Source organism: Myodes glareolus, chromosome 6 (assembly GCF_982192425.1).
Source record: "Myodes glareolus chromosome 6, mMyoGla1.1, whole genome shotgun sequence".
Classification (NCBI taxonomy): domain Eukaryota; kingdom Metazoa; phylum Chordata; class Mammalia; order Rodentia; family Cricetidae; genus Myodes; species Myodes glareolus.
The window spans coordinates 95,073,072-95,098,822 of record NC_142031.1 but is presented as its reverse complement, the minus strand read 5'-3'; the positions used below and the strand labels follow the sequence as shown (position 1 = coordinate 95,098,822).

The 25,751-nt window shown below is 41.2% G+C and overlaps 1 protein-coding gene across 10 annotated transcripts in view; it reads left to right on the top strand.

The window, feature by feature from the left end:
- The window catches only part of Ltbp1 (latent transforming growth factor beta binding protein 1), a 386,955-nt gene that overhangs the window by 255,099 nt on the left and 106,105 nt on the right, over window positions 1-25,751 (top strand). For 7 of the 10 annotated variants that reach the window (XM_085691031.2, XM_048416147.3, XM_048416144.3 and 4 more), the window contains 6 exons: window positions 3,271-3,393; window positions 11,085-11,252; window positions 13,781-14,008; window positions 16,328-16,350; window positions 19,516-19,615; window positions 20,130-20,228. In XM_085691031.2, coding sequence (XP_085547157.2) covers window positions 3,271-3,393; window positions 11,085-11,252; window positions 13,781-14,008; window positions 16,328-16,350; window positions 19,516-19,615; window positions 20,130-20,228 — 741 coding nt within the window. The remainder of the gene's footprint in view (window positions 1-3,270; window positions 3,394-11,084; window positions 11,253-13,780; window positions 14,009-16,327; window positions 16,351-19,515; window positions 19,616-20,129; window positions 20,229-25,751) is intronic. The other 3 variants (XM_048416146.3, XM_085691033.2, XM_048416150.3) reach the window with 1 other exon arrangement.

Below are 25,751 nucleotides of genomic sequence, written 5' to 3'. Positions count from 1 at the left end.
GGAAGCAGTCAGAACAATAGCCAGCTATGGGTGCAAAGATTTCACCTGGGAAGGGGCTGGACAGAGCTCTCTGATCTAATATATATATATATATATGTTTGTGCGTGTCTGTGTGGGAATGTATATGAGTACAGGTATCTGTAGAGGCCAAAGAGTGTCGAGTCTCCTGGAGCTGGGGTTGAGTAGCCAACGAGAGTGCTTGGAACTGAACTCAGGTTCTCTGCAAGGACAGTACTCACTCTTAACCTCTGAGCCATCTCTCAAGCCCCTGTGGAAATATCCTTGGTGGTGAATACATCATAGTATATGCACACATGTATTTCTTTGTTGTTGTTATTGTTTGTTTGTTTATTTTTGAGATTGTATTTTAATTATAACACTGCCCCCTTCTCTTTCCTCCTTCTCAACTCTCTCATATACCTTTCTCTGCTCTCCTTCAAACACATGTCTTTCTTTCAGAGGGAGGCTGACTTTGAGTATATATGCCTCCTGTTTCCATCTCCGAGTCTTGGGATTGAGAGCCTGTGCCAACACACCTGGGTGCCTGTGGCTGTGCACTTTAGATGGAGATGCTTCAGTGCACATAAAAATGAATAGGAAATACCTTGAAATAGAATGCATCTCTGATTGTGATGCTATAGGAAATATGCGAAGACAAAAGCCAATCAGCTGCTGAAGGAAACAGGAGTCATTCTGGCAGCTGGGGGTGTGTTCAGAAAGGCCATGCTTCAAGGTTCCTTGGATCAGTTGGGGGCAGTGGCAGTCAGGATTTGGTGGCCCAAGATAACCAAAGTAGTAAAAATCAGGAGAATCTTCCATGACTCTCACCCTCAATTTACCTGTTCATATCCACACCTGTAGGTCTCTTGGTCCTTATTACTTATCCCGAGGCATCATGGGTAAGGCTGTGAGCTGGGTTATGGAAGGTGCAAAGGAGAGGCATTGGAAAGGAGTTCTTGTCAATTGTTATAAATGAGGCATCTATGGGTCAGAAGATGGAGGACCTTCAACCTTGACCTGACAGCCAGCAGCGCAGCTGGATGAAGACATTTTAAAAAGCCTGGTAACGAAGGTTCTGATTCCCAAGAAGTGATCACGGGATGTGTCAGTGAATAGAAGGAAAAGGCTCACAGTCATAGCCCAGAGAGACGTGAGGGAGAAATGGAAGAGTGGAGATTTTGTCCAGTGTTTCTGATCGCGACTGGCTGGCTACCCAAACCTCAGACTTTACTTGGATCCCGTGATAAAGTCTTTGCTTGTACTGTGCAAGCTCCAACTGGATTTGGCCTTCCTCCTGGTCCTTCATGGTGGTTTTCTTAAGAAGAATGAGTTAGAGGGGAATATTTTCAATAATGTGTCACACACAAATGACTGCTATATCACAGTCCACAGCCTGATAAACAAGACCCTCAGGTGCTGGGCTGGATGTTCTTTTGAGTGTGATCTAGATACGCCTCCGTCCAGATGTATTCCAGCTGACGGTCTGCAGAGCTTATATAACACATATACACTAATTTCTCATTTGTATGCCATGCTGCAAGTTCCGTTTTGTTCCTGATGTTAACTAAAAAACTGCCCCTCCTATAACATATACTTATATGAAAGTCCGCTTATGAAATCTAATACCTCATGCAATGAATATACACAGTGGGAAAAAAATTAAAAAATAAAAATTTTAAAACTGTGACTTAGATGAACTATGTATAACATAGATAAGTATGAATTCTTAGAACATCTTCTAGCATTCATGTTTAAATAATATTTTCTTAAATAATGATTTATCAAGGGAAGTGTTTCACTTTTATGTGAAGATTCTGTAATACTTTTCTAACGTTGTGTCCAATCTTAATTTAGAAAATTAATGTTTTAAAGCCCTTCATAAAAAGATTACGGAAGAATTCCTGATAGAAAGACATAAATATTATTTGATATAGCAGCTCTAACAACCAACATCTGTTAACTGTTAAGCTTCATAGCTCACACTGGATCCAATAAAAATGGCTACTAGCTTTTCATTTTTAACTTATCCAATATATATATATATATGTATATATATATATATGGTTATATATATAACCTTTAGAAGGGGCTGTATAAGCTTTTGTTTTTGTTTTCAGTCACCAGGTTTGTATAGTCTCTCTCAGTTCATTTTGATTTCTTCTGGGACTGGCCCATAGGGCAGTCCCTGTTTCCAGGCATACCATTCCCTTTCTCTTTGTTCCAGAATCTTCTACTACTGGACAGTTCTGCTTAGGTATCACAATGTGACCTTTAACTATAAAACTGAATTCTTCACTTTCGGGCGTTCTCCATTCACAAAGCGTCTCCTCTTTCCTTAGTCTAAAGCCCTCCAGACATCTGTGTACCCAGCTGAGTGCCAGGCTTTGTCAGGTGTTCTTTTTAGAAAGGAATTGTGCTTTCCGCACCTTCCTGGTTAGGCTTCCTGTCCCCCACATGGCTCATCACCGGCCATCATCATGTGGCTCATCACTCTTCACTGGCTTGTTTTATGGTCTCTGCTCACCATGTCATATGCTGGTCAGGTGAACTACTGTGGAGTCTGCTGTTGGTAACACGGCTTTCCTATTCAAAACCTTTCAATGTAGCTCTCTGTTCTCAGTAAGATCGAATCCAAGCATGGCCTATCTTGTCCCAGCTCCGTGTCCACCTGCTTATCTTATTGAAACTTATTTCCATTTGGTGGCTTGACTTACCATTTCCCGAGTCCCTTCCCTTGGCCAGTCTCTACCTGCGTGAATATTCCTTCTGTCCCAGGCCCCCCACGCTCACCTTCTACCCTGACGAAGTCTCACACCCTCCGCAGCACTAACATCTTTCAGGGGCTCATGACTGGATGGGCAGTTTCAGAACTGAATGTCGGTTTCTAATAGTTGTAGTTTGGGGAACAAACTGTTCTTTACCACTTTTGCAGTTCACATATTCTGTGTGCAGCTAGGCTGTTGGTGTCTGCACTAATAGGAAAAAGCTCCTTGAAGATGGCCCTGTTGGTTAGTTTTGTCAGCCAGTGCACTTCTGGCTCTTAAGACAGAACCTGGATTATAGTGGGTGCCTCAGAACTAATGATACAACTGCAATTGTTTAATGAAGATCCAATCATTTTAATCTTAGTTCCTTTATTCCTACCGTGTTCCCCCTTTGTTTATTTTAAGCAAGATAATTTCAGTAAAGCAGAAAGTGAACACAAGAATAGTTAGAATCTGCACACCAGGGCTTGGCTGCCCCCTCTGATCGGCTCTTGCTTTCTTGCAGATATTAATGAATGCCAGCTACAAGGTGTATGCCCTAATGGTGAGTGTTTGAACACCATGGGCAGCTACCGATGTTCCTGCAAAATGGGATTTGGGCCCGACCCTACCTTTTCAAGTTGTGTTCGTAAGTAATAATCAGTTTGACTTTCTCTACTTCGATCCTCTGTCTATGGGGGTTATCCAAAAGAAGAAAAATATTTAGCTGGGCCCTGAAAATACAGAAGAAAATGTCATTAATAAAAATGATAAGAGCAAGGATACCAACCCAATGTGGTAAATTAAATCCATATTATGAGACCTTCTCCAAGACACATTTTAACTGCATTATTAGAAAATACTGCACAGCAGAAAAAGGCAGAGGCACAAGGAGGGACTAGATCTGGATAAAAATGAAAAGAGTTTGCCAGGCAGTGGGGGCACACATTTTTGATCTCAGCAGCACTAAGGAGGCAGAGGCAGGTAAAGCAAGTTCCAGGACAGCCAGGGCTACACACAGGAACCCTATCTTTAAAAAAAATATAAAAACAAAACAAACTGAAAAAAGAGGGTGGGGAGAAAACTAAAATAAGTGTATTAGTCCTTTGGTTCTGAGAGATAAAAACTGATTATTTTTTCTTCATAAATATTTAAGCCTTCTTTAGGCTAGGTCAAACTCGTTCCCAGTTTCTGATTGTTGCAGATCCTGGTTCACCAGAGTCTGTTTTTAAGAGGGTTCACTGTACTTTCTCAGTTGGAGAAGCCTGGGAAATCGTTCCGAAGCCCATGCTCTTCAGATTCTCTGGTTCTGCTCTAATGTCCTCTGAATTTACAAAAGGCTTCTAAAGTGACATTGCTGGTTTGGGGGAAAGTCTCTGGGGTTTTCTTTCCTATAAAGTAAAGGTAAAAGTCTCCCATGAAATCACATATTCTAATATTGAAATATGATTTCACCAAAGAGGCCCCCTTCATGAAAATAAATTTTAGTATTGTCATTTGGGTTTTTATATGATCAGTATAGGTTATGCATTCTGTATGCCGATTAGATTGGATGCACCTGAGATAAATAAGGGCCTCAAAAATAGCCTGTGTGTGTCTCTGTGTGTGCACATATATGTGTGTGGTGTGTATGTGTGTGTCTGTATGTAGACAAGAGCATACCTCAGGCACCATTTATCTTGCTGTTTTGGGGCAAGGTCTTTTATTGGCTTGGAGCTTATCAAGTAGGGTAGATTGGCCAGTGACTCCCACGACTCTACCTCCCTCTGCCACTTCAGCACTGGGGTTATAAGCAGGAGCCACACCCTGGATTTTTCATACATGGATTCTAGGGATCGGACTCAGTATCTCATGCTCACAGGGTGAGAAGTTTACCAGCTAAGCTCTCTCCCTAGCCTTAAATGCAGATTAAGAAATGTTATTTTATATTGTAATGTATGCGGGTGTTTTGTCTCGACGTGTGTCTGTGTGCCACCTGTATGTCTGGTATCTACAGAAGCCAAGAGACAGTACTGGGTCTCCTGGAACTGGAGTTATAGACAGTTGTGAGCCAACTTGTGGATGCTGGGAATAGAATCACGGTTTTCTGGAACTGCAGCCAGTGCCCCTAACCACTGAGCCATCTCTCTAGCCCCCAAATGCAGAATTTTAAAAGACAACCATATTTCATTGTGACCCTTTTATTAGGAAAGTAGGTACACAATGCACCTTTAAAAAAAAACTGTATACAATTATCCAGAGTTAAAAATATCACGGCAGGGTGAGGTAACTGGAAGGGTGATTCTGCGTGTTTTTGTCCAGCTTGGCTCTTTGAATTTCACCTGGGGTGGACTTGGTGTTTACTAAGCTGCATCCTGCTTTTCCTGCCTCACATTTGATCAAGTGAAAGCCTTCTTCACGATGACATGGCCCTTCAGTTTAAAACAGTTTATCTCTGTCTAAGCCAGGATAGAGAGAAAGAAAGAATGCAGTAATGTGAAAATGACAGGTGTGTGGTGGATGTAAGCCTTTTAAAGCATTGTTACTAATTACTCGTATTTTCCTTTAAAAACTGACCAATGCAGATTAGGAAATTCTGCACGTAAGTCTTTCTTTTTATTCTCCTGTGTTCTATTATGGGTGGTTCAGGTCTGAAGCAGATAGGCACCTCACCAGAGGGCTTGCTGAAGGTGACTGAATTAGACTGTAAAGTTTTCGCACAAGTCATGTTTAAAAACTGAGGTAAGGATCTAGAGTGCTAGGACACAAACCAAGCTGTCAATAATATCCAGATAATTTAGAGGTGCCTTTCAGCTACTTTGAACTACATAACAAACATCTATACAGGTTTCGAATTTAAACATCAATTATTACAAAGAACTTTAATGCAGAATTTGTTGTAAAAAAAAAAACCTTTTTATTTGACACTATTTGGTTAGAATTCTCACATGGAAGGTTGCAGATTAGGTAAACTTGGGGAACTGGCCATAGACTGTGAAAACCTGACAAGATCTGATGTCTAGCACGAAGGGCAGACCTCCAGGTTTTAATAAAAGCGTAGAAACCCGCCAACGGGAATTTTGAAACCACTTGCACAGTTCCTTAAAATTTATTTTCCTTGTCATTGCCAAAATAATTCTGAACTTATTAAACAACCATCCATTCTCATTTGAAAAATAAATAACTCAATTTTACGGTTCAGCTGCAACAGCTGAAATGATAAGCCTTAAGAGATATTTATTTATTTGTTGCTTAGTTAAGTGTTCCAGTTGAGAACCCAGAGTTAAAATTGAGCCCTTTTCCAGCACGAGTCCACAGATGTATTTCTTTGTTTCCCCCTCTCTCTGAATTTGCCACTTGTGGTATCATGGATGTGTGTCCAGTTCCTTCAGAGTTTGTTGCTGTACCTATTTGTCCTCATTTGTTGATGAAGAAACTGTTGAAGTCTACAGATAGTTGGAAAATATCAGAGGCGAACTGTGATGTCCTCAGTATGTGGGAACAGATAGTGTTTCCTCATAATTATGGGAGATTAGGAAATGAGCAAATACTTACACACACACACACACACACACAAGCACACACTCACGTGCACGCACATGCCAGCCAGGGCTGCAGTGTACAAGCATGTGGCAGAGACTGGCAGCATTTGCTTAAGCAGCCTGAAATTAGGGCACATCCAGGCGATAAAATGTGTGGCTGACTTAGCGAACTTCAAGACGTGCACTTGGCAATGACTAAGGAGCTTTGGGAAGCTCCCTGTGTTCCTGAATGCGGCGAGGTGAACACCCTCTGCATTCTTTGACTCCAGCCAAAGTCAAAGGGTGCAGCCATTTGCTTTTCTTGCCTTGCCCACTCTCTGCCCTTGACTTCATGTAGTCAAAATGAAGGAAGGAGGAGAATGCTGACATTTGCTGCTCTTTTGACCTGGGCTTGTGGCCTAGGATGCTGGAACAGTATACTCCAAGCCCACCCCTGCCTGTCTTATACAGAAAAGTGAAAAGTCTGGGCTTCACTCTCACAGTAATTTGAAGAAAAGTAAACTACCTCTAGGAAGACTTTCTACCTTCTGAAACTGTATTTGTCTTTCTGCAGCCATTTAAGCATCCCATAATGACTGCTGCTAAAGCTCAGGAAAGGTCCCCAGATGAAAGAAATCTGCCTTGGGGCTTTTGAGGTTTTATGTATTTATTCTCCATCCTTGAACTTGGAGTTAATTGACAGAAACAGAAGGCCAAGGAGGACATGTGCTTAGGAAATGTGCTCTGTTGTCACACTGGAGGCCATGAAACAAAGAAAATCAGCTTCTTTCTCAAAAGCCAGTCACATGTATATACATGATTTCCAGTTAGTTACCCCACCCTCTTTATCAAATGCGTTATTATTCATGTCACACACACGGGAAACTGGACCTACAAGAGTTTTAGAAACTTCTCCAGATCACATAGCTAATAATCAACAGTTGAGATTGAAAGCTAGGATCCGGGGAGTCCAGATTTAGGGTTCTGGGTCAGCAGTTGGCAAACCGCAGTCTGTGGATGGAACTGTCCCACCGTCGGGTGTCATAAATAAAGTTCTGTCGGCATACAGTCATCTCCATTTACATGGTGTCTAGGGCCGCTCTTGTAACCACGGTGGAGTTAGAATGTTGGAATAGAGACTGTGGGACTCACGACACCTAAGATATTTGCTGCCTGGCCCATTTCAGGAAAGTATGCCAAGCATTAAGCTCATCAGCCATTCGGTAGAACATTCGGGGGCAGCAGGAGTATTTGCATTCATGCTGCCTAAAGCAAACATTAGTCAGTCCAAACAGAGGAACCCAACTTCCAACTTAATTTTATATAAGTTTATTTAGTAATATGTGCCTCATGCTTGATGTACTGAACTACATAGTTCTAGATCAGTGATTCTCAACCCTTGGGTCATGACTGCTTTGAGGGTCAAATAACTCTTTCTCAGGGTTCACCTAAGACCATCGAAAAACACAGATATCTACATTACAATTCATAATAGAGGAACAATTGCAGTTATGAAGAAGCAATGAAAATAATTTTATGGTTGGGGGTTACCATAGCATGAGGAACTGTGTTAAAAGGTTGAAGCATTCATTCATTAGGAAGTTGAGAACCAGTGTTCTAGATTTATTTTCGTTTTAGTTTTTTTCGAAAGTGGGATAAATTTCTCCTTACTCTCCGACTTCCCCTCTAACTCAGGCTTCCTTGCTGGTCGCTTTTGTCTGTTTGAGTTTTTGTTGTCCACATTGACAGTGTTTGCTCAGGCTGCCAAGCAGAGCCTGTCCGACTGGAGTCTTTCATCCCATCTGGCATTCAAGGACGCCATTAGGTCTTCATCTATCTGTCCCTCCTTTTATCTCTACCTCCTCTATGGCTGCCTCAGCTCAGGGGCCCTATCTTTCCTTATAGGACATGACACCATGACCTGGGGGCTAGGCAAATCTGTGCTACCTGTCTGCTTCCAGATAGTAGTGATCACAATAAAAAACGTGGTGGCGATCATCTTTATTGTGTACTTAATAAGTGCCTGACCGTATGGTAGGTTTCTTTGCATAGGTTGTCACGTGTAGTATTTGTGAGATGTCCCTGAGATGTATGCTGTTATTTTTCCTGTTTTAGAAGTGAAGAAATTAGGGTGTTAAAGGGCTAAAGTAACGTTTTTTCCAGAAAGTCACATGGCCCATAAGTCAGAACTCTGGTCTTCCATAGGTTGTCAGGAAGAACTAGTCTGAACTGGCAGGTGACCATTATTTAATTTTGGAGGGCTCACAAGACTCCACCTTCCAAAACTCTATCAGCAGCTGGGTACCAAGCATTCAAACACAAGAGCCTGTGGGTGGCATTTCCCATTCAGGGGACAACAATGATTGCATTAATTGTCACGGGACAAATGTCGGGAATTTGAAGAAACTGTTCTGCTCTGAATTGCCCGTGGCCCCCAGACCTAGAAACAACACTAATGTTATTAATTTTATAGTTAAGCCCCATTGTGTATAAGATAGACTCTGGTGGGGTGCCTTGACATTGTTTCTGTGTGAATATGGATTATAAGTAAGACCCAATCATTCGGGGAAGAAAATTCTGTAGCAAAATCCTCTGTGAGCTACATGAGAATTATGTATGGGTTCTAATGAGTATATACATGCATACCCGTGCACTAACATGCATTCAAGCTCATACATGAACATGTGTCTATTGCATGCTAAGCATTTAGAATATCATATATGAACATACATACTGACCCTATTCTTTATCAATAAAAAAATTATTGAGGCTCAGCCAGTATATAATTTAGCACTCTTTTTAAAGAAATGGAACCAACGAGATAGGCATATGTGTGCATGAGCCAATTCCTTACAATAAATGCCCCATCCCAATATACAATATAAATATTAGAAAAGCATTCTTTCTTAAATGTTAATGCATAGTATGCATTCATAAATGTGTATATACATGCATGCCATATATGTTTTTGCATAAATAAGGGGAAGTAGTGTTTATTTCAAGGGGTTGGTGGATATAAGCACAGAGACCAATGAGTCTGAAAGCTACAAAGTAGGTGGCAGACTATCCACCAAGGAGGGCGTTGACTGACAGAATTTATTCTTGCTCAACATAAATCAGTTGGGTTTTTTTTCCTTGTAAATTCTTCAGCAGAGTGGATGAAGCCCTCTTATATCATAGAGGACAAATAGCTTTAGTCAGATTCCTCTGGTTTAAATGCCAGTGTCACACAAAGTAACAAAATCCAACCAATACCCCGACAGCAATAGCCTACTGCTTAGCCTTATGGGTACACAAAATTAACCATTATTGCCAGTTAAAATGAGGTTTTCATAAACCTGTAGAATTGTTATATAAATCAAAATATGAAAAAAATTAGCACAAAGAAAGGCAAGTGTATTAATTTTTTTTGGTGTTGCTGCTCTGATAAAACACTATGACTAAGGCTACTTAAGAAAGACCAAGCTTAATTTGGTTTATACTTTCAAAGGGTTAGAATCCATAATGCTGGGAACAGCCAGGCTGCAGGCATAGCAGTAGGGACAGGAAACTGAGAGCTCACATCTTGAACCACAAGGACAAAGCAGAGAAAGGAGATTGGAAGTAGTGGTTTTTGTTTGTTTGTTTATTTTACCTCAAAGCTTGTCCCCCCACTCCCACCCCCATGATGCACTTTCTCCAGTAAAGCTCTACCGCCTACACTTCCCCAAACAGCACTGCCAACTGGGGACTCAGTGTTCAAGTGCCATAAACTATAGAGGACATTTCCCATTGAAGCCATCACAACAGGCTTCCTGAAAATCAGGGGACCAGGCATCATGTCCTTTGCATCTTCCTCCACCATACACCTTAAATATTTAGATTATTCTTTGAGCATCTAACCTGGGATGTCAGTCTTACTGGGAAGGTGAAAAGGTGTATCTAAGAAAAAAGGACAGAAAGTTGAGTTGAATCATGAGTAGCGTGGACTAGAGGGAAGGCCAATTGGGATGCTACCATGAGAGAGAAGCCATGTGACCAAGATGGCGCCCCAGACCTGGGACTGTTTCAGCAGTGTTGACTTGTCCTGGAGCACTTACACATGCTTCAAGAAAGACACATCTCGAAGGCAAGGTTTGTGTCATCTTGCTCTCAAATTTGCCTTGTGTGCCGGGTGTTCGGGTGATGGCCGCTCACTACTGATTTACAGTAGAAGATCAGGGTGGGGGGCAGGCGTTGGATGATAATAGCCTGGTTGCCTTTGCAGCATAGCATGAGGACTTGAGATTTTGCCTAGTCTGCTCTTCTTGCTACACTGGGACTTTGTGTGTCTGGGCAGGTCAGCAGCTACTCCCTGTCTGCCATTTATATTCTTTGGCCTTGGGTGAGAATTCCTGAACTCCCACCAGCTCTCCGGCTGAACAGGGCAGCTGCTGGCTTGTGGTACTAACCACGCTCCTGATTTTCCATGGTGTCTGGACATTCACCAATGGTCCTGGAGCCGCCTCTGCAGCCCAGTCTGGGGAAACAATGGGTTATGACTGTGATTAGCTGTAGATGACTAGCTTTGTTAAGCAGGTAGGCATTTGTGGAAATGCTTAACTTACACACATTTGCCTTTATTCATATTTGTTACAGATAGAATCCAGACAGGGACCAGAATAATGGTTATAGCATTTGGTGCTCTAATTCCTAGGATGATTTAATGAATAGACTCTTGGCCTAGAAGAATGATTCCCTTAATCTAGATGGGTCTATCTTGAAGCATGGTCTCTCCTCTGTGCTGTGAAGGCCATATTATGTTAACTTAAAGTCGATATGACTTGTTTCTTCAATGACATTAAGCTCTGTGTCTCTTCAGCGGATCCCCCTATGATCTCAGAAGAGAAGGGGCCCTGTTACCGCCTTGTCAGTCCCGGAAGGCAGTGTCTGCACCCTCTCTCTGTTCACCTCACCAAGCAGATCTGCTGTTGTAGTGTGGGCAAGGCCTGGGGGCCACACTGTGAGAAATGTCCCCTCCCAGGTACAGGTAAGCCATGGCCAGTGACACACACTTAAGTGTTCCCAGCCACAGGAACAAAAAAGACTTCAGTAGCCTGGGTCATTTTTAGTTTCTGAGTTTAGCTTTTAATGCTATAATGTGTTTGTATCATTTCTGAAGAAAATACAGCTGTAGAAGCTCAAATCAGAATTTAAAAAAAATGTACAAAGGAATTTCCCATTGTTTCTGGGCAACAGTAAGTAGACTTTCTTTGAATGTTAATCCAAGAATATAAACCTTTACATTTTAGCCACGGCTTCCAGAACTCGCTGACTGATATTTAAGTATAAAAACCAGAATGGTGTTCAGGGCCATGTGCTTTCCTAAGGGTCCATCATTCGTCGCTCCACAATCATGGCCTTGTGGACACTGATTTATTTACTTGGCTACTGAAATTGCACTTGGTTTCTCTAATTAGAAATAGAAAGAAATGCATTCAGCTTTGTGTTTATGCCATGAAGATAACTCTGAAGGAAATCTCGCCAAAACCACTATGAACTTTGAAGGGGTCATGTGTTAATAGTTGAGTCTTTACTCCTCAGTTGGTTTCACAATTGCGTAGAGCTCCGAGACGGTTAATTTTTCTACATACTTTAGGTTTAAATCAGTGAACTCTCAAGCAGAGTCAAAAGGAGTTCCATGGAGGAGAAAGAGACATGACCTGCAAGCCCTGGGCGTCTTATGGTCAAGGAGGGTGTGGTCTCTATTTCACTGGCTTGGTGTAGCTTCAAAACATGTCACTGAATTGCTTAGTTTAGAGAAACTTCCCATATAAGGAAGTGCATTCAATCTCTAGGGCCATGTAATATCTTACAGTAGCAAATCACACAGCAGGAAACAGAATTAGATGTAAACTTCAGTATATAGTTCACCTTTGCTACTGGTTAGAATCTGTGGATGGTGAGTTAGTAGAGTGGAAGATTTTTAGGTCCCTCCCATAGGCTCTAGGGCCTCACTGTGCAGTCTTACACACTTATTACTAAAGAAGCTTTGCTATTCATAAACCCTTTTCCCTTTAAGTTCCATTTGGACAGCGTTTCAATCCTTACACAACGTGTAACCAGGATGGGTACTGTACATCGGGGCTACTTCCAAAAACACAGCAACTAATTTGAAAATGATATTAATGATACAATGTTCATGTTTAAGTACGTTTCGGTCCTGTCATAATTTTAATTAGATATATTTTTTTTGGTAGAAAACCATGCTTTGTTCTGGAACTATTCATTTTTTAAGAGTTCTCTGTCCTAGTGATTCCACAGTTAAGGGTCTGATCCCTAGAAAAACAGTATCTCAGCCTGCTTTGAAGGAATACTGTAGAGTTTTCTCCTTCTTAAGGAATCATTTTAGGCCCAGTACATTCAATTTCTTGTTCAGTGAAAGTGAGAAATGATTTATTTTACTTTCAATTTTAGAAGAAGAAACAGAAACTTGACCCTAAGCCCCCATGTTTGCATTTGGTAATTTCCTTCCAACACCAACAGCCCAGGGACCATGAGGAGTTTGCCTCCGCCACACACCACCAACCACCATTGTCTTTTTTCTCCACCCATGTTTAGAGATTGCCGCTGGAGGCTTGCAAACCACACACCATACCCAGTCCGCTTGGAGGGGGAAAAAGACATTTTAAAAATGCTTTTTCCCTGGTGAGTGTGACAGTTACACGGTACAGAATGTCCCGTTGTCCTCTGGGTAGTGAAACTGACCAGGTTTCTGCTAGCTGTCATTCCCACCTGTCCGTATAGAGAACAGCTTTCTCTGGCATTTCCTTCCTGCTGTGGCTACTGTCTGCAGCCTCCCTACTTCGTGGATTTCTTCTCACTAGCTGAAGGCCCTTTTAAAAACCCACCCCTCTCTGCCCCTTCTTCACCAATACCCACATTCCAGCTGCAGCACCCCATTCTGACTGAGTCCTTGGGTTTGTCACCTGGAAACAATTCAGGAGGGTTTCAGTACCCCGTTTCCCTACATATAGCCCTTGTCATTTTCCTTAGATGTTCACTGAGCTCTTCGCTAATAACCAATGGAAGCACAAAACAGGGGGAAAGGAGAAAACCTGGCTATTGTTGATATTACATATTCACATACTAGGCAATTATCACCTGTACTTAAAATTACTAGTAGTGTATCTTTTCATGTAACACAGTTTGCATATATAATTTAGTCTACATAGTGGCATATTGGCTACTAGCATATAAATATAATATATAAAATTCATGCTAAATATACATCCTATGTAATTTATATGTACACATACATATATATCCTAATTGAGTAGGATAAAGAATTCATAGGTAAATAAATGTTTAAAGTAAAAGTAGAATGTTTTCCCCTATAAATATGCAAGTTTATGAGGAATTTAAGCAAGTTGCTTACATATTGCGTCTGTTTCTGAAGTTTTGAAATGTACCTATATTAGTGATGACTTATTAAGAGATATTCATCATGATATTTTCCTCTGTATAAGTTTTCACTGTTAGATTTTTAAAAGGAATATTTTCCCATCCCAAATCTAGCTGCTTTTAAGGAAATCTGTCCTGGTGGAATGGGTTATACGGTTTCTGGCGTTCATAGACGCAGGCCAGTCCATCAGCATATAGGTAAAGAAGCTGTGTTTGTCAAGCCAAAGAACACTCAACCTGTTGCTAAAAGTACTCATCCTCCACCTCTCCCAGCCAAGGAAGAGCCAGTGGAGGCCCTGAGCTCCTCGCGGGAACTTGGGCCAGGAGGGGCGGAACCTGAAGGTGAGCTTACCCGCTGGATGTGGGTTCTAGATGCCCATCTCTGTAGCTGTGCTTTGGAGTCTGTGTCTACCCTTCTGGAGCATGGCTCTCAGCCTTAAAGTTGCTGGCATTTTCAAATGTGTAATTCTTTAATGGGTGAGGAAGCTGTACTGGGTGTTGTAAGATGTTTAGCTGTGTCAGTGTCCTTTGAGAGTTACATGATACTCCTGCTAACACATACACACGCGTGGGCATGGGCGCGCGCGCTCACACACACACACACACACACACACACACACACACACACACACACTGTTATGGTTAGCGCTAAAGTAGTAGCTGAACACTGCAGATATCCTTAGATACAGTGTGGGCCATTTTCTCTGATCAACAGTCACTGTTGTGGTGTGTGTGCCTGGCAGGTAACCACATTCCGTGTGAATTCCTGAACAATTTCTTGCACTTGGAGGAGCTACAGTAACTTAGTGTTTGCTCCTGGAGAGGGATTATTATCTTCAGGGAATAGTCCAGACTCGTGTCTGTGTCCAGGGAGCCATTCATTGAATTCCGCTGCATAAAGTGGAGCACAGGCTTAAAGTTATCAAAGTATGGGCTGAGCTTTTGTGAAACGATGGTGTAGCTGGCAGGTGGGATAAAGCCAGGGAGCAGGCAGGTAAGTAGGAGTCAGTCAGTCCAAGACTCTGGGAGGGCCCTGGTGAAGCCCTTACATTTACCTTCTTAACAATCCAAGACAGAGACATGACTTCTTATGTGTCATAGAAAGTGTATAATGGGACCCATGGCCAAGGACAGAGAGTCTAAAGATGTCTGGTTTGGACAATCTCTATCCATCCTTGGTGGGTGAAGCAGTATTTCCAATATTCTGACTATTGTGATTACCACAGAAAAGCCTCACTCCTAGAAAAAGGAACAGTTTCAGGTCTGTAGGGAATGTAGGTATTTGGTCTAAAAAAATAAAAATGAAAAAGCTCTTAGCTTTTGCCATTGATACTTAGGTAAGGATTTGGGGTGCCCATTGTGGGTCCTGTGGGAACTTGGCATAACCTTCTTCCCTGGTGGCAAAGCTCTTGCTGGGCTCTGAGCCCGGTGCCTTCTGGCCCGTTTCTTTCTGCTCTTTCACTTACCCGTTCTTCCTTGGGTAGGCAGAGCAGGAAGGACCTCACCTAGTGCTGTCTCTGCTCACCTAGGTCAGTGGTTCTTGACCTGTGGGTCAAGACCACTTTGGAGGTTGAACTATCCTTTCACAGGGGTCACTGAAGAGCATCTTGTCTATCAGATATTTACATTACGATTCATAACAGTAGCAAAATTATGTTATGAAGTAGCAATAGCGATATTTTTATGGTGGGGGGTCAACACGACCCAAGGTGCCGTATTGAAGGGTCACAGCATTAGGAAGGATGAGAACCACTGACCTAGGTTGTTCATCTTTGGTTTAGAAGAAGGAGATGGGCACAAGTGGGGTTCTGCCTTTAGACTTTCTTAACAATGGGCTTCATAGAATAGAAAGTCAGTTAGCCTCCTCCCCTTGACAGAGCAGTGGCTTTAATTTATCTGGTAGCCTCATTGTTTCTTGGAATTAATGCATCCGACCTCTTTGCTAATGGTTAAGGAGACATACTGACTCAGAAAATTCCAAGTAATAAGCAAAGTTGAGGACCAGTACTAAGAATTGCTTAATGAAAACAAGCATTTCAAAACACAAAGACATCACCCCAGCACAACAGCGGATTGTGTAATACTTAAGTTGCTAATTATATTGATGCTAATTTGTAATTGTCTCTTATTGGCTTATGAGGTCTGGCTTTTGTTCGGTTTAGTTAGCATGTCTGCAGGAAAATAATCAGAAGGCTTCATAAAAAACTGGTTTATATAAAAAAAATGCAGTGACCATTCTCATGTCTTAACGAAAAAGAATTCTCTTTTAACACTGACCTCAGATAGATTTCTGAACACTGGAGGCATTTATTTTCTAAGACATGGGAAGCTCCCTAAACTCAAGATTAAGCAAGAAGTAATGTTTCAGAAACTGTTTTCTTTAAAATTGAGGTTAATTATCTTAATTTTTAATGAAAGACTTTGAACCTTTGCTCTCTGAACTTTGATAGTTGAACAATGAAATAGCACAAAACGTCCTTTGTCACTCATGTGTAAAGTTCTCACAAGTGGCAGATGATGACGGGAATTCCACTTTTGACTTAATTTGCTTTGTAATTGTTTGGGGAAGTTAATGGCTTTCTAATGCCTTTTGAAAATTGAAATATGATGAGTGGATTGTACTTGGCTGTGCTAATTCCCATCTCTCTTTTCTGGTTCTAGTGGTAACAGCTCCTCCTGAGAAGGTAATTCATTCATTGTTTTTAAGTCTTCTCTCTTTTTGACTTTAAGATACTTTTTAGGGATATGTATAGGATTTTTTTTAATTTAGTACGTTCATATTACAGACCATTTGCGACAAGGAAACACATTCATTAATACAAGAATTTGTATGACAGGACTTTCTAAATGGGTGTTGCCTTTCTCAGCGCTCAGAAAGTGATGGCTAATAGGTTGCTGGGGTTGGGTGGGGAACACCATCTCTAGCCACAGATGCTAAATTCTGGAGAGAAGAGAAGGATGATCAGAGTTCATGGGGTCAACTAGTTGCCCGGACTGACTGTGGGAAGAAGGGCTCTTTTGTGTTCTCAGTATGCTTATAAAATTAAGTGAGACACTAATTAATGCAACTACAATTCAACACAATCATTTGGATCAAATTAGGTCAAATTAGATTAAAAACAGCACTTACCCTTGAAAGCCACAATAAAAAATACTTAAATGTTGTTTCTTAGAAGTTTTAGAGAAAATTTGATCAGTTTTGAGTTTAGGAGCATGAGATGGGAGTAGGGATAGTGAGACTCGATGGCAGGAAGTGTGACCATTTCCTGAGTTGATGTCCTGTTGTGCAATGTTGCATCTTCTTTGCCCCTTCTCCTGTCTTTAATCTTTATTTGATAATATAAAATTATGTAATCATTAATTTTTTTCATTTATGTATCATTCATCCAGTTGCCAAGAATATACTAGGCATTAAAACTCATATGGGGGAGGGATGTAAAAATAAGGTATTTAAAATAGTGTAGTGTTTCAATTATTATGTGTAACATATGTTGTAATATGAGTGTTAAAAGAACCCAGAATAAGGGAATGATGACTATGGTCTGATAACAGTTATATTGGGAGAGGCCATGGGGTATTGAGCCCGAAAGAATTACACCAGATCTGCATACTTGACTTGCACAGCTGTGGCTTCCTTAGCGTCTTGAATGATGGGTGTTGTACATAGGTTGCAATTTTGTTGATTTTGAGTTTAGCTCTGAATGATCCAAGGGGGAAAAGAAAATCACTGAGCTTGTAAGCATGCCAGTCAGCTACCTAAACAAACTCGTCGTAACTAAGCTTTTTGTTCTTCTCTTTTTTATGGCATAGTTTATTGCAACTGTAATTGAGAATAGGAAAGAAAAGATACCGTCTCAAAGGATAAGGCGGAGGGTGAGCAAGAAAGAGACCTGATGTCAACCTCTGGCTCCTACACGCTCACACACATAGGTGAAGATACATTGTAGGCACACACACACACACACACACACACACACACAGAGAGAGAGAGAGAGAGAGAGAGAGAGAGAGAGAGAGAGAGAGTAGGAGTGGGAGATAAAATCAGAAAGAGATGTTGAACATTTTTCTTATATAGTCTCAACTTCATTTGGCCATGTTCCTTGTACAGTTGAGACTATACATTTTAATTTAAAAGGGGGCAGTTGGGAAGGGGAATGAGATCAGGGTCTGTTTAAGACTGATACTTTACAAAGGTCTCATGCTCTTTAAGATAGATGTGGGGAAAGGAGGTTAATCCAAAGGAGAGACATTTACGTGTGAAGGTTTAATTGACAGCAGCAAAAATTAGGGTTTGAAAGGTAACATGGTCCTGCTTTGATGGGCTGGAAATACTGCCTATGCTTTTAATCAGTGGGGAACTTGCTGGAGAACCGAGACCCTGTCTATTAAGTGAGACGTGGGATTGATTAGGAAGTCTACACCTAAAGTGGATAGGGAGATTTGGGAGTTAATGCTGAATTATGGGTTGCTCTTTGTTGCCATATGCCATGGGCTGCAGGGGAGATGACCCAGGGACTGAGGGAGGCGTCTCTCACAAGTAACAGGAAATCAGTCTGCCTCCATACAGAGAGGAGGGTCTGTGGGGAGGCTTAATGAGTGGTCAGTGTTTCCTGGACCGATGTGCGGCGGGATTACCTAAGGTATAGCGACTGGTAGCGTCAGAGGCCGATTTAGATGATACAGTAAGCTGAGCCTGAGTAATGAGTCCAGACGACAGCACTGAGGACTATGGATAAGAAAAGGGTGGATCTCCACAAAGAATGCTGAACGTGGGCAGATTTAGGGGTGCGGAATGAAAGAGGAAGCCCTAAAAGGGACTGGGTGGGATGAATTAACGATCGGCACCGACAGAAAGATGAAGTTTGCAGCGGAGGCCGGCTGATTTTGTGGGGGAGGGGGAGGGAATGGGAGTACAAGGAATTTGTAGCATGTCCAAAGTCCCTCTGCGGGAATCCATACTTAGAAAATTGGGTTTTGATAAAATCGGCTGTGAGGGTATCGGCTGTGAAGGCATGAAAGTGAATACTAAAAGCGAGGAGATAGGTCAAGGGTGAAACTGAGGTCAGGAAGTGGGCTTTGTGCTTAAACCAGAGAGGAAAGATGTTGGGTAACAATGAGGAAGTAACTTGATGAATGCATTTAATGAGGTATTGCGAGCTCCCTAGCCCCACGCTGGTATGAGCAAAGGTACAAATCCTTACTTAACTCGGCTCCCTGTCCCATTGGCATGAGCCCCTACAGAGCTATAGCTGAAAGCTAAGTCGTGATGATGGTTGGATCATTTTTTTTCTTTTCTGCTTGAGTTGGGAAGCTTCAGGTCCTCTAAGACTGCAGCTGCTATTGCTATGGTAGCCTACCACTGCTGAGAGAGAGACGGGAGATGTTGCCTTATTAGGTATGGGGCTAAAGAAGGTCACAGTGACTGCCTGGCTTACAGTACTGAAACTTAGTGGATTGTCTTTATGACCCAAGTTGCTACATCCATCCTTCATTCCATCTACAAAGTGTGACTGTGGCGCAGAGGCACCTGTGAATGGCATGGATGTTTAGTCCCCATTGGCCCAGTTGGAGATGGAATGTGGAACTCTGGGCCAAGGTCACTGCTTTCAAGGTTTGACTTGAAGTCCAATGGGAGCGTTTGTATAGACAGCACAGTCGCTAAAATAAGAATTTGACTTTGTAACAGCATAATTTTTTAAAGTCTCATGTATAGGTGTATATCTGATCCTATGATATTTTTGCCTTTCTGAAAATATAATTAATTAAATCAACAACACTACATGAGAAAATAAAAGTAAATTCCTACTTTATGTCTCCATCTCTTCTCTTTCTGAAAAACCACCATCCAGGAAATACCTTCACTGGATCAAGAGAAAACCAAACTTGAGCCTGGGCAACCCCAGCTCTCCCCAGGCATTTCAACCATTCATCTGCACCCACAGTTTCCAGGTAACCTGCTTTGATATGTCTTGTTTATAAGGATATTCTGAAAAAAAAATATCGTTGGGATTTTTGGTGTGTGTGCCTTTGTGTTCGATGAATCACTAGACTGTATCATTGAATTTCATTGGGAAATGCCTAGTTTCCTACAATAACATGTACCATGTAGTGCCTTCCTCCACTGGAGCGAGGCTAGTGTGAGAAGAGTAATATATGTAGCTCAGTCAGAACGATCAGCCTCCCACTAGCTTCAGTGGTCAGGAGCAGTATACTCTGTGCAAAGATTAGAACTTTTATTTATCAAATGATCATGTTTTTTGAATTCTGAATTTTTCTCAGTTTTTTTTTTTAACTAAACAGTCCAACTAGAAGTATGACTTAATTCCATGGGCTTTCAGGATTGTTATTAGTTCTTGAACACAACAACTTGTTTTATTTTGAGTGAGCTATGCTTCCATTTTGCCCAAGCATGTCAGTGTATATAACAAGACTCAATTTTCTTACCTCTCCTTTCTTCCTGCAGTGGTGATTGAGAAGACATCACCCCCTGTGCCTGTCGAAGTGGCTCCCGAAGCTTCCACGTCTAGTGCCAGTCAAGTGATCGCTCCTACTCAAGTGACAGGTCAGTGGAGTGTTTGCTGTATTATACATCCTATGAAAATACATGTGTGGACTGCACTTAAATGCATGAGGTTGATCACCACTAGGTTAGTTAGAACAGCTAATGTATTGGAAAAGAGTGTGCATAAATGAATCAGGGTACATACGTGATGGCATATTACACAGCTATTAATGTTTTTAAAGACTAATGTCTTAAAGAAATACTTCTGTAATAATACTTATTAAGAAACGTAGGATACAATACCATTATGCCAATTTTATTTTTAAACGTTTACAAATATGGAAAAGGAGACCAAAGAAATGCATCCGTGTTTACCAGTGATAAGGAACAGGCAGGGTTATGGGTGATATTTATGCTCTTAGATATGCTTTGGTATATTTTAAAGATTCTTATAACAACGTATTTCAATCCTTATTTTAAAAAAAACTCCAGCAATATATTGTTTTTTAAACAAATGAGAAAATCTAAAATGATAATGTTCTTAATAATAGGATTTGAAAAATGACACTGAGAAACATAAATTGAAGATTTCAGCATAATCTATAATAGAGGAAAGAGAAAGTAACCCAAACATCCAATTGTAGAGAATAAAATGCTAAGTGACGAAGAAGGGAGTAGCAGGCCATGGACTCAACCACCAACTTTCAACTAGCTCAGTGATAGAATCAAGGCACACTTGTACCCAAGGCCATGGTCCTCCCTGGTGACTGTATGGCCTTTCTTCTTGGATTTTGTTGTCAATACCAAGTGAAGTACTATAGAAATGTGAGCGATTCTGAATGCGTTTGTGTAGCATGAGGGGCCGGCTTGTTGGGGTTTCTGTCCCACCCGGTACCCCCACAGTTGACCCCACATTGGGTGCCATGAGTCATATGGCTAACACAGATAAGAATAATGGGTTAATATAAGCTACAAGAGCTAATAAGTAGCCTGAGCTAATGGGCCAATCAGTTTTATAACTTATGGAGATCTCTGTGTGATTTTCTCTGGGACTAAATGGCTAGGGGACCATAAGAAAGCCATTACAACTTATAAAAGAAGAGATTTGTTGGAAGGTGGACTGATATGAAATTGCCCCTCAAAGAGGTACATGTTCTTAAACATAGGCAGCCATGATGAGACTCAGAAGTGGAGACCATCAGGAGAAGATGACACCATAACATCATGATGGGGTCCAGAAGGGAGAGAGGGCCTTCAATACCACAGGAAAAGGGGGAGTTGCTGATGCTTAAGGGTTTCCAGGGATGGTAGGCAACTTTCATGTCACATGACTTAGCCTCGCCTCACCTTCATGCCAGGGCACACGGAAGCAGGCACAGTGTAGGATGTAAAATTATCCTGGGGCTACAGATGGGGAGTAGAGAAAGTGAGCATGGCAAGTTTACATATGAACTTATAAACTCTGTTCACAGAGAGAGACTGCAAGATGGAGGAGGAATAGGCTCCAGTGTGTGTGTGCGTGTGTGCATGTGTGTGCATTTGTGTGTGTGTATGTATGTGTGTATGTGAGAGAGAGGTACAGATAACAGATTATAAGATGATAGATAGAGATGTTAATAGAAAGACAAAAAATGATAATGCTTTTTAAATGGATATGGTTGAAATTATTAATATTCTGAGCCCATGTATGTGTACATCTGCCCTGCTCATTTGAAGACATATAAGCATGTAATATACTATTTGTGGGAGCAAAAACCTTCTAATTATTTGCCTCTGTGTTATAAAATACAGGGTGACAATATAATTCACAAGTTTTTCTGAATAAGTATTGAATTTCCATTTCCCAATGTGAAGATAAATAGTTCTGAATTGGCATCTCTGGCATGGGTGGAGAAACCTCTTCACACTAGTATCACAAAAGTTAGTGACATTTCAGCTAGATAGATGCAGTTTCATCAGTAAATAGAACTATAGAAATGATCCTCAATGTCTTTTTTCAAATGTTTATTTTATTTTCAATTATGAATACATATACATATATGTATAGTAGTTGCAGGCAGGGTCTGTGCATGTCTGAGTGCAGGGTCTGCCGAAGTCCTGGAGCAGGCGGTTGTAAGGTGCCCGACCTGGGTGGCTCTGGAAGAGCAATATGTGCAATTAACCGCTGAGCCATCTCTCTGGCTTTAGTGGTCTCGCTTTCATCACTTAAATGCAAACATGTGGGGAATAACAAGTGGGAGTTTCTGGGCTTCAGCTTGAACTCCGTCGCCGATTGAAAGAGAAATGGATGGAGCCCTGCTATACGAAGTCATCAGAAGACAGCTCAATTTAGTCTGGCAGATATTCAGGGCTGACATCTGCTATCAGATGTCTGAAGCGCAAATATTTCCTTCCAGGAAACAAGGGACCCTGATTTTTTTTTTTCCTTTTTGTGGATCAGTTCTAAGTGTTTCCGTTTCCTTTAGTAGAATAAGTTTTTGGAAGAATTCCATCCTTCGGGAGAAAATTATAAATAGAGAGGCTTCTAATTGATGTATTTGCATCTTCAGAGCTGTTAGGTAGCATGCGTAGCATGAGATCTAACAGTATGAGCATGCCGTTTCCTGCCAAATTTCTTTTCCATCTAGACGTAAGCTTTTCTGGTGGTTAATGTGATGACCAAAGACATGGAATTAAGGAACCCCCACATCATCTATCACACGAACGTCGTATACTTTTTCTCCTTGGAAGTCTAGGCACAATCCACATCAGGTCCTACCGCTCTTCACTCCTGTAGTTGAAGGAAGGGAGGGGCTAATGTAAGATTCTAAAATAAACACAATCAGTTCCACGTTGCCCGGTGATGATATCTCTGTGATTGTGAGATTGGAAAGGAGCCTTTTTGGATCTAACCACACATCCTTGAACGTGGAGTAATTATACAAGGAGCAGAGTATTTGCGAGAAGCATTGGTTTCCGCTCTGAACAGCCAATTTGGTGACTTGCGATGTTATTTGCCTACCGTTTCCAAATCAATCATGCATTTCAGCATATAAATTCTTGATTTCGCACAGTGTCATAATAGCTGAAGGAGACGTTGGAAAAAATCAAACCTTTATTTCTCTAGCAAATATTTACAAAGTGGAAACATCTGTTTCAATTGTTTTGGGACAATGTCTGCTTCTCCTGGGGCAGTTGGGAAGCCAGGGCATTTTAATAAACCTTTCCATGAGTTAATACTTGGTGTCTTGCTCCGGTTCTTCCTGTACTGTCTCCATTGCCCATGCGAGCCAGCCAGGAATTGCTTGTCCTACCCCACAACTGCCTTGTGGAAACCTCCATAGTGACCATGGCCAGAGTGTTTTAAAAACTATTTGCTAGTCTGATTTTTCCAGAACTCAGAGTTGACCCCTTTGAAAATATTTGTCCCCAAAATATATTCCTGCTGCTATTACAGTCTCAAAAAACTATGCTGATGAGAAATGAACTGGTTATTTAAGTATAAAGCCATCATCTTTTGCTTTTCCAGCTTCGTTGTCTGTGCATTGGATCTTTTGTTCTTCCATCCCTTTGAATAATCCCATGATGAATGACCTCAGGATCAGCGCACTGGTTTTCACAACTAGCCCAAGGCTTCCTTTTTCACTGAGTTTTTGAAAATGAATACACTGAGCTGTTGAGTCTAGCATTGGCCTTCTTGGTGAGAGGCAGTGAGCACTTGATTTTCCAAATGACATTTGTTCATGGTTCTTTTCTCCCAAGTCCTCAGTGCATTTTAGAAAAAGGAGTAGAATAAGATTCTTGAGCTGGTGAGGGTGAAGTTGTGTAGGAATGAGTTCACTCACCTGCAGGTGAGCAACTCTTAGGAAAATGTAAAGCATTGTGTCTTTGCTGCTAAGCCCAGAAACATCAGAAATCTTCTCCTATTAAGACAGTATCCTCAAAACTCACCCTTCTGTGTGCTGCGTATACTCTTAAGTATATGAAAAACCTAACATGAAATGAGGGTAATGTGAAGAAGACATAATTTAAAAGCTTAAAAAATACATGCATCTACACATTTGCATGCTTGCTTGTGTGTCTATACACACACACACACACACACACACACACACACTGATATGTACAATCATTGTGTGCATGCTGGAAATCAAACCCAAACCTAGGGTCTTGCTAATACTAGGCAAGTCCTAATCTAAAATGCCCAGTGCTTAGCTTTTTGGGGTAGGGTCTCAGCACGTAGCTCAGGCTGACTTTGAACCTTCCTTTCTCCCATTACCATCACACAAGTGCTGGAATTCTAGAAATGTAACGCCAATCTATGCTCACTTTCAGAAAACACCAGTTCTGACTAACTTTTTGTTGATTGTTAGCAGAAAGCAGACAGGCTGTCGTGAAGGTGACTGAGGGTCTTTCTATCCAGGAGGGTGGCATCTTGCTAAGCAAATGAATGGACACAATCTTTGAGGACAAAACATTGGAAGCTATAGCAACTAAATCACTGTGAAACTGGGATGACCAATGGAAGAAATTGTGTGTTGTAGGAATGCTAGTCCCTCTGTCCCTCCTTCTTTTTAATTCATCCCCTAGTACCCTCTAGTGGTGTCAACATGGCGGTTCTGTATGTGTTTAGTGCCTTATCAGCCAAGGCTAATGTTTTTGGACTGTGTCTCTGAATGCTTGATCTAGAAGATAATCATCTCAGACCCCCCGAATGTTCTTCACCTGTGTAGCTTCAGCCCTCTGCTCTAACTTAATGTGTGGGATCGAAAGGAAAGGCCACTACTGTTGTTCGTGTCATTTCCCACAACCAACGAGTCAGCATCACTAACCATTTTTCATGCAGATGGTTAACAGGACACAGCAGGCCAAGCAGAAGAGAAAGAATTGGAGTACATTGATGACCTGTGGTGCTGGAATGGATTGAGTTCTGATCCAGAATCATGTGCTTTTGAATACTTTTATTCACGTGTGTAAAAATTCCAACCTATAATTATGCCTGAAAAATAACAAATAAATATTTGCTAATCAAGAAACTGGGATGCCTTGGGGGGAACTGCACCCATCAAACCTTCTGCAGAAGCCCTAACTTTATAGCCTTTTAGTTTGCTCTGAATCATTGTCCTAGTAAGTTAATGATGATGAATTGATTTTGCTATTGCAAATTTGGCCTTCCCTGTTTTAAGAAAAACCAGAAAAATACTGTGTGTATTAATATCAGTAATTAAAAAACCAAGAGCTCTAAATTCCAATCATTTCCAAAGGAGACATCTACTTGTAATGGATCAACAATAGCTAGAGTTGTATTTCTTCTATTTTTTTTCTTACTTTAGTCACACAGCACAATTTTGACCTGAAATTCTATGAGCATAACGCAGAGAAAGTGTTCTCAGCTTTTACCTTCAGGGTTTTGCAGCACATGGAAATGACATATTTATCTTATCTTAGATGTGTGGGTATTTGTAGCAAGTCTTTCTCTATCCCTCTAATCAGCTTCCAAATAATGACAGAGACGTCTTATTATTAATTATGAAAGCTCAGCCTAAAGCTTAGCCTTGTTACTAACTAGCTCTTACAACTTAAATTAATCCACTTATATTAATC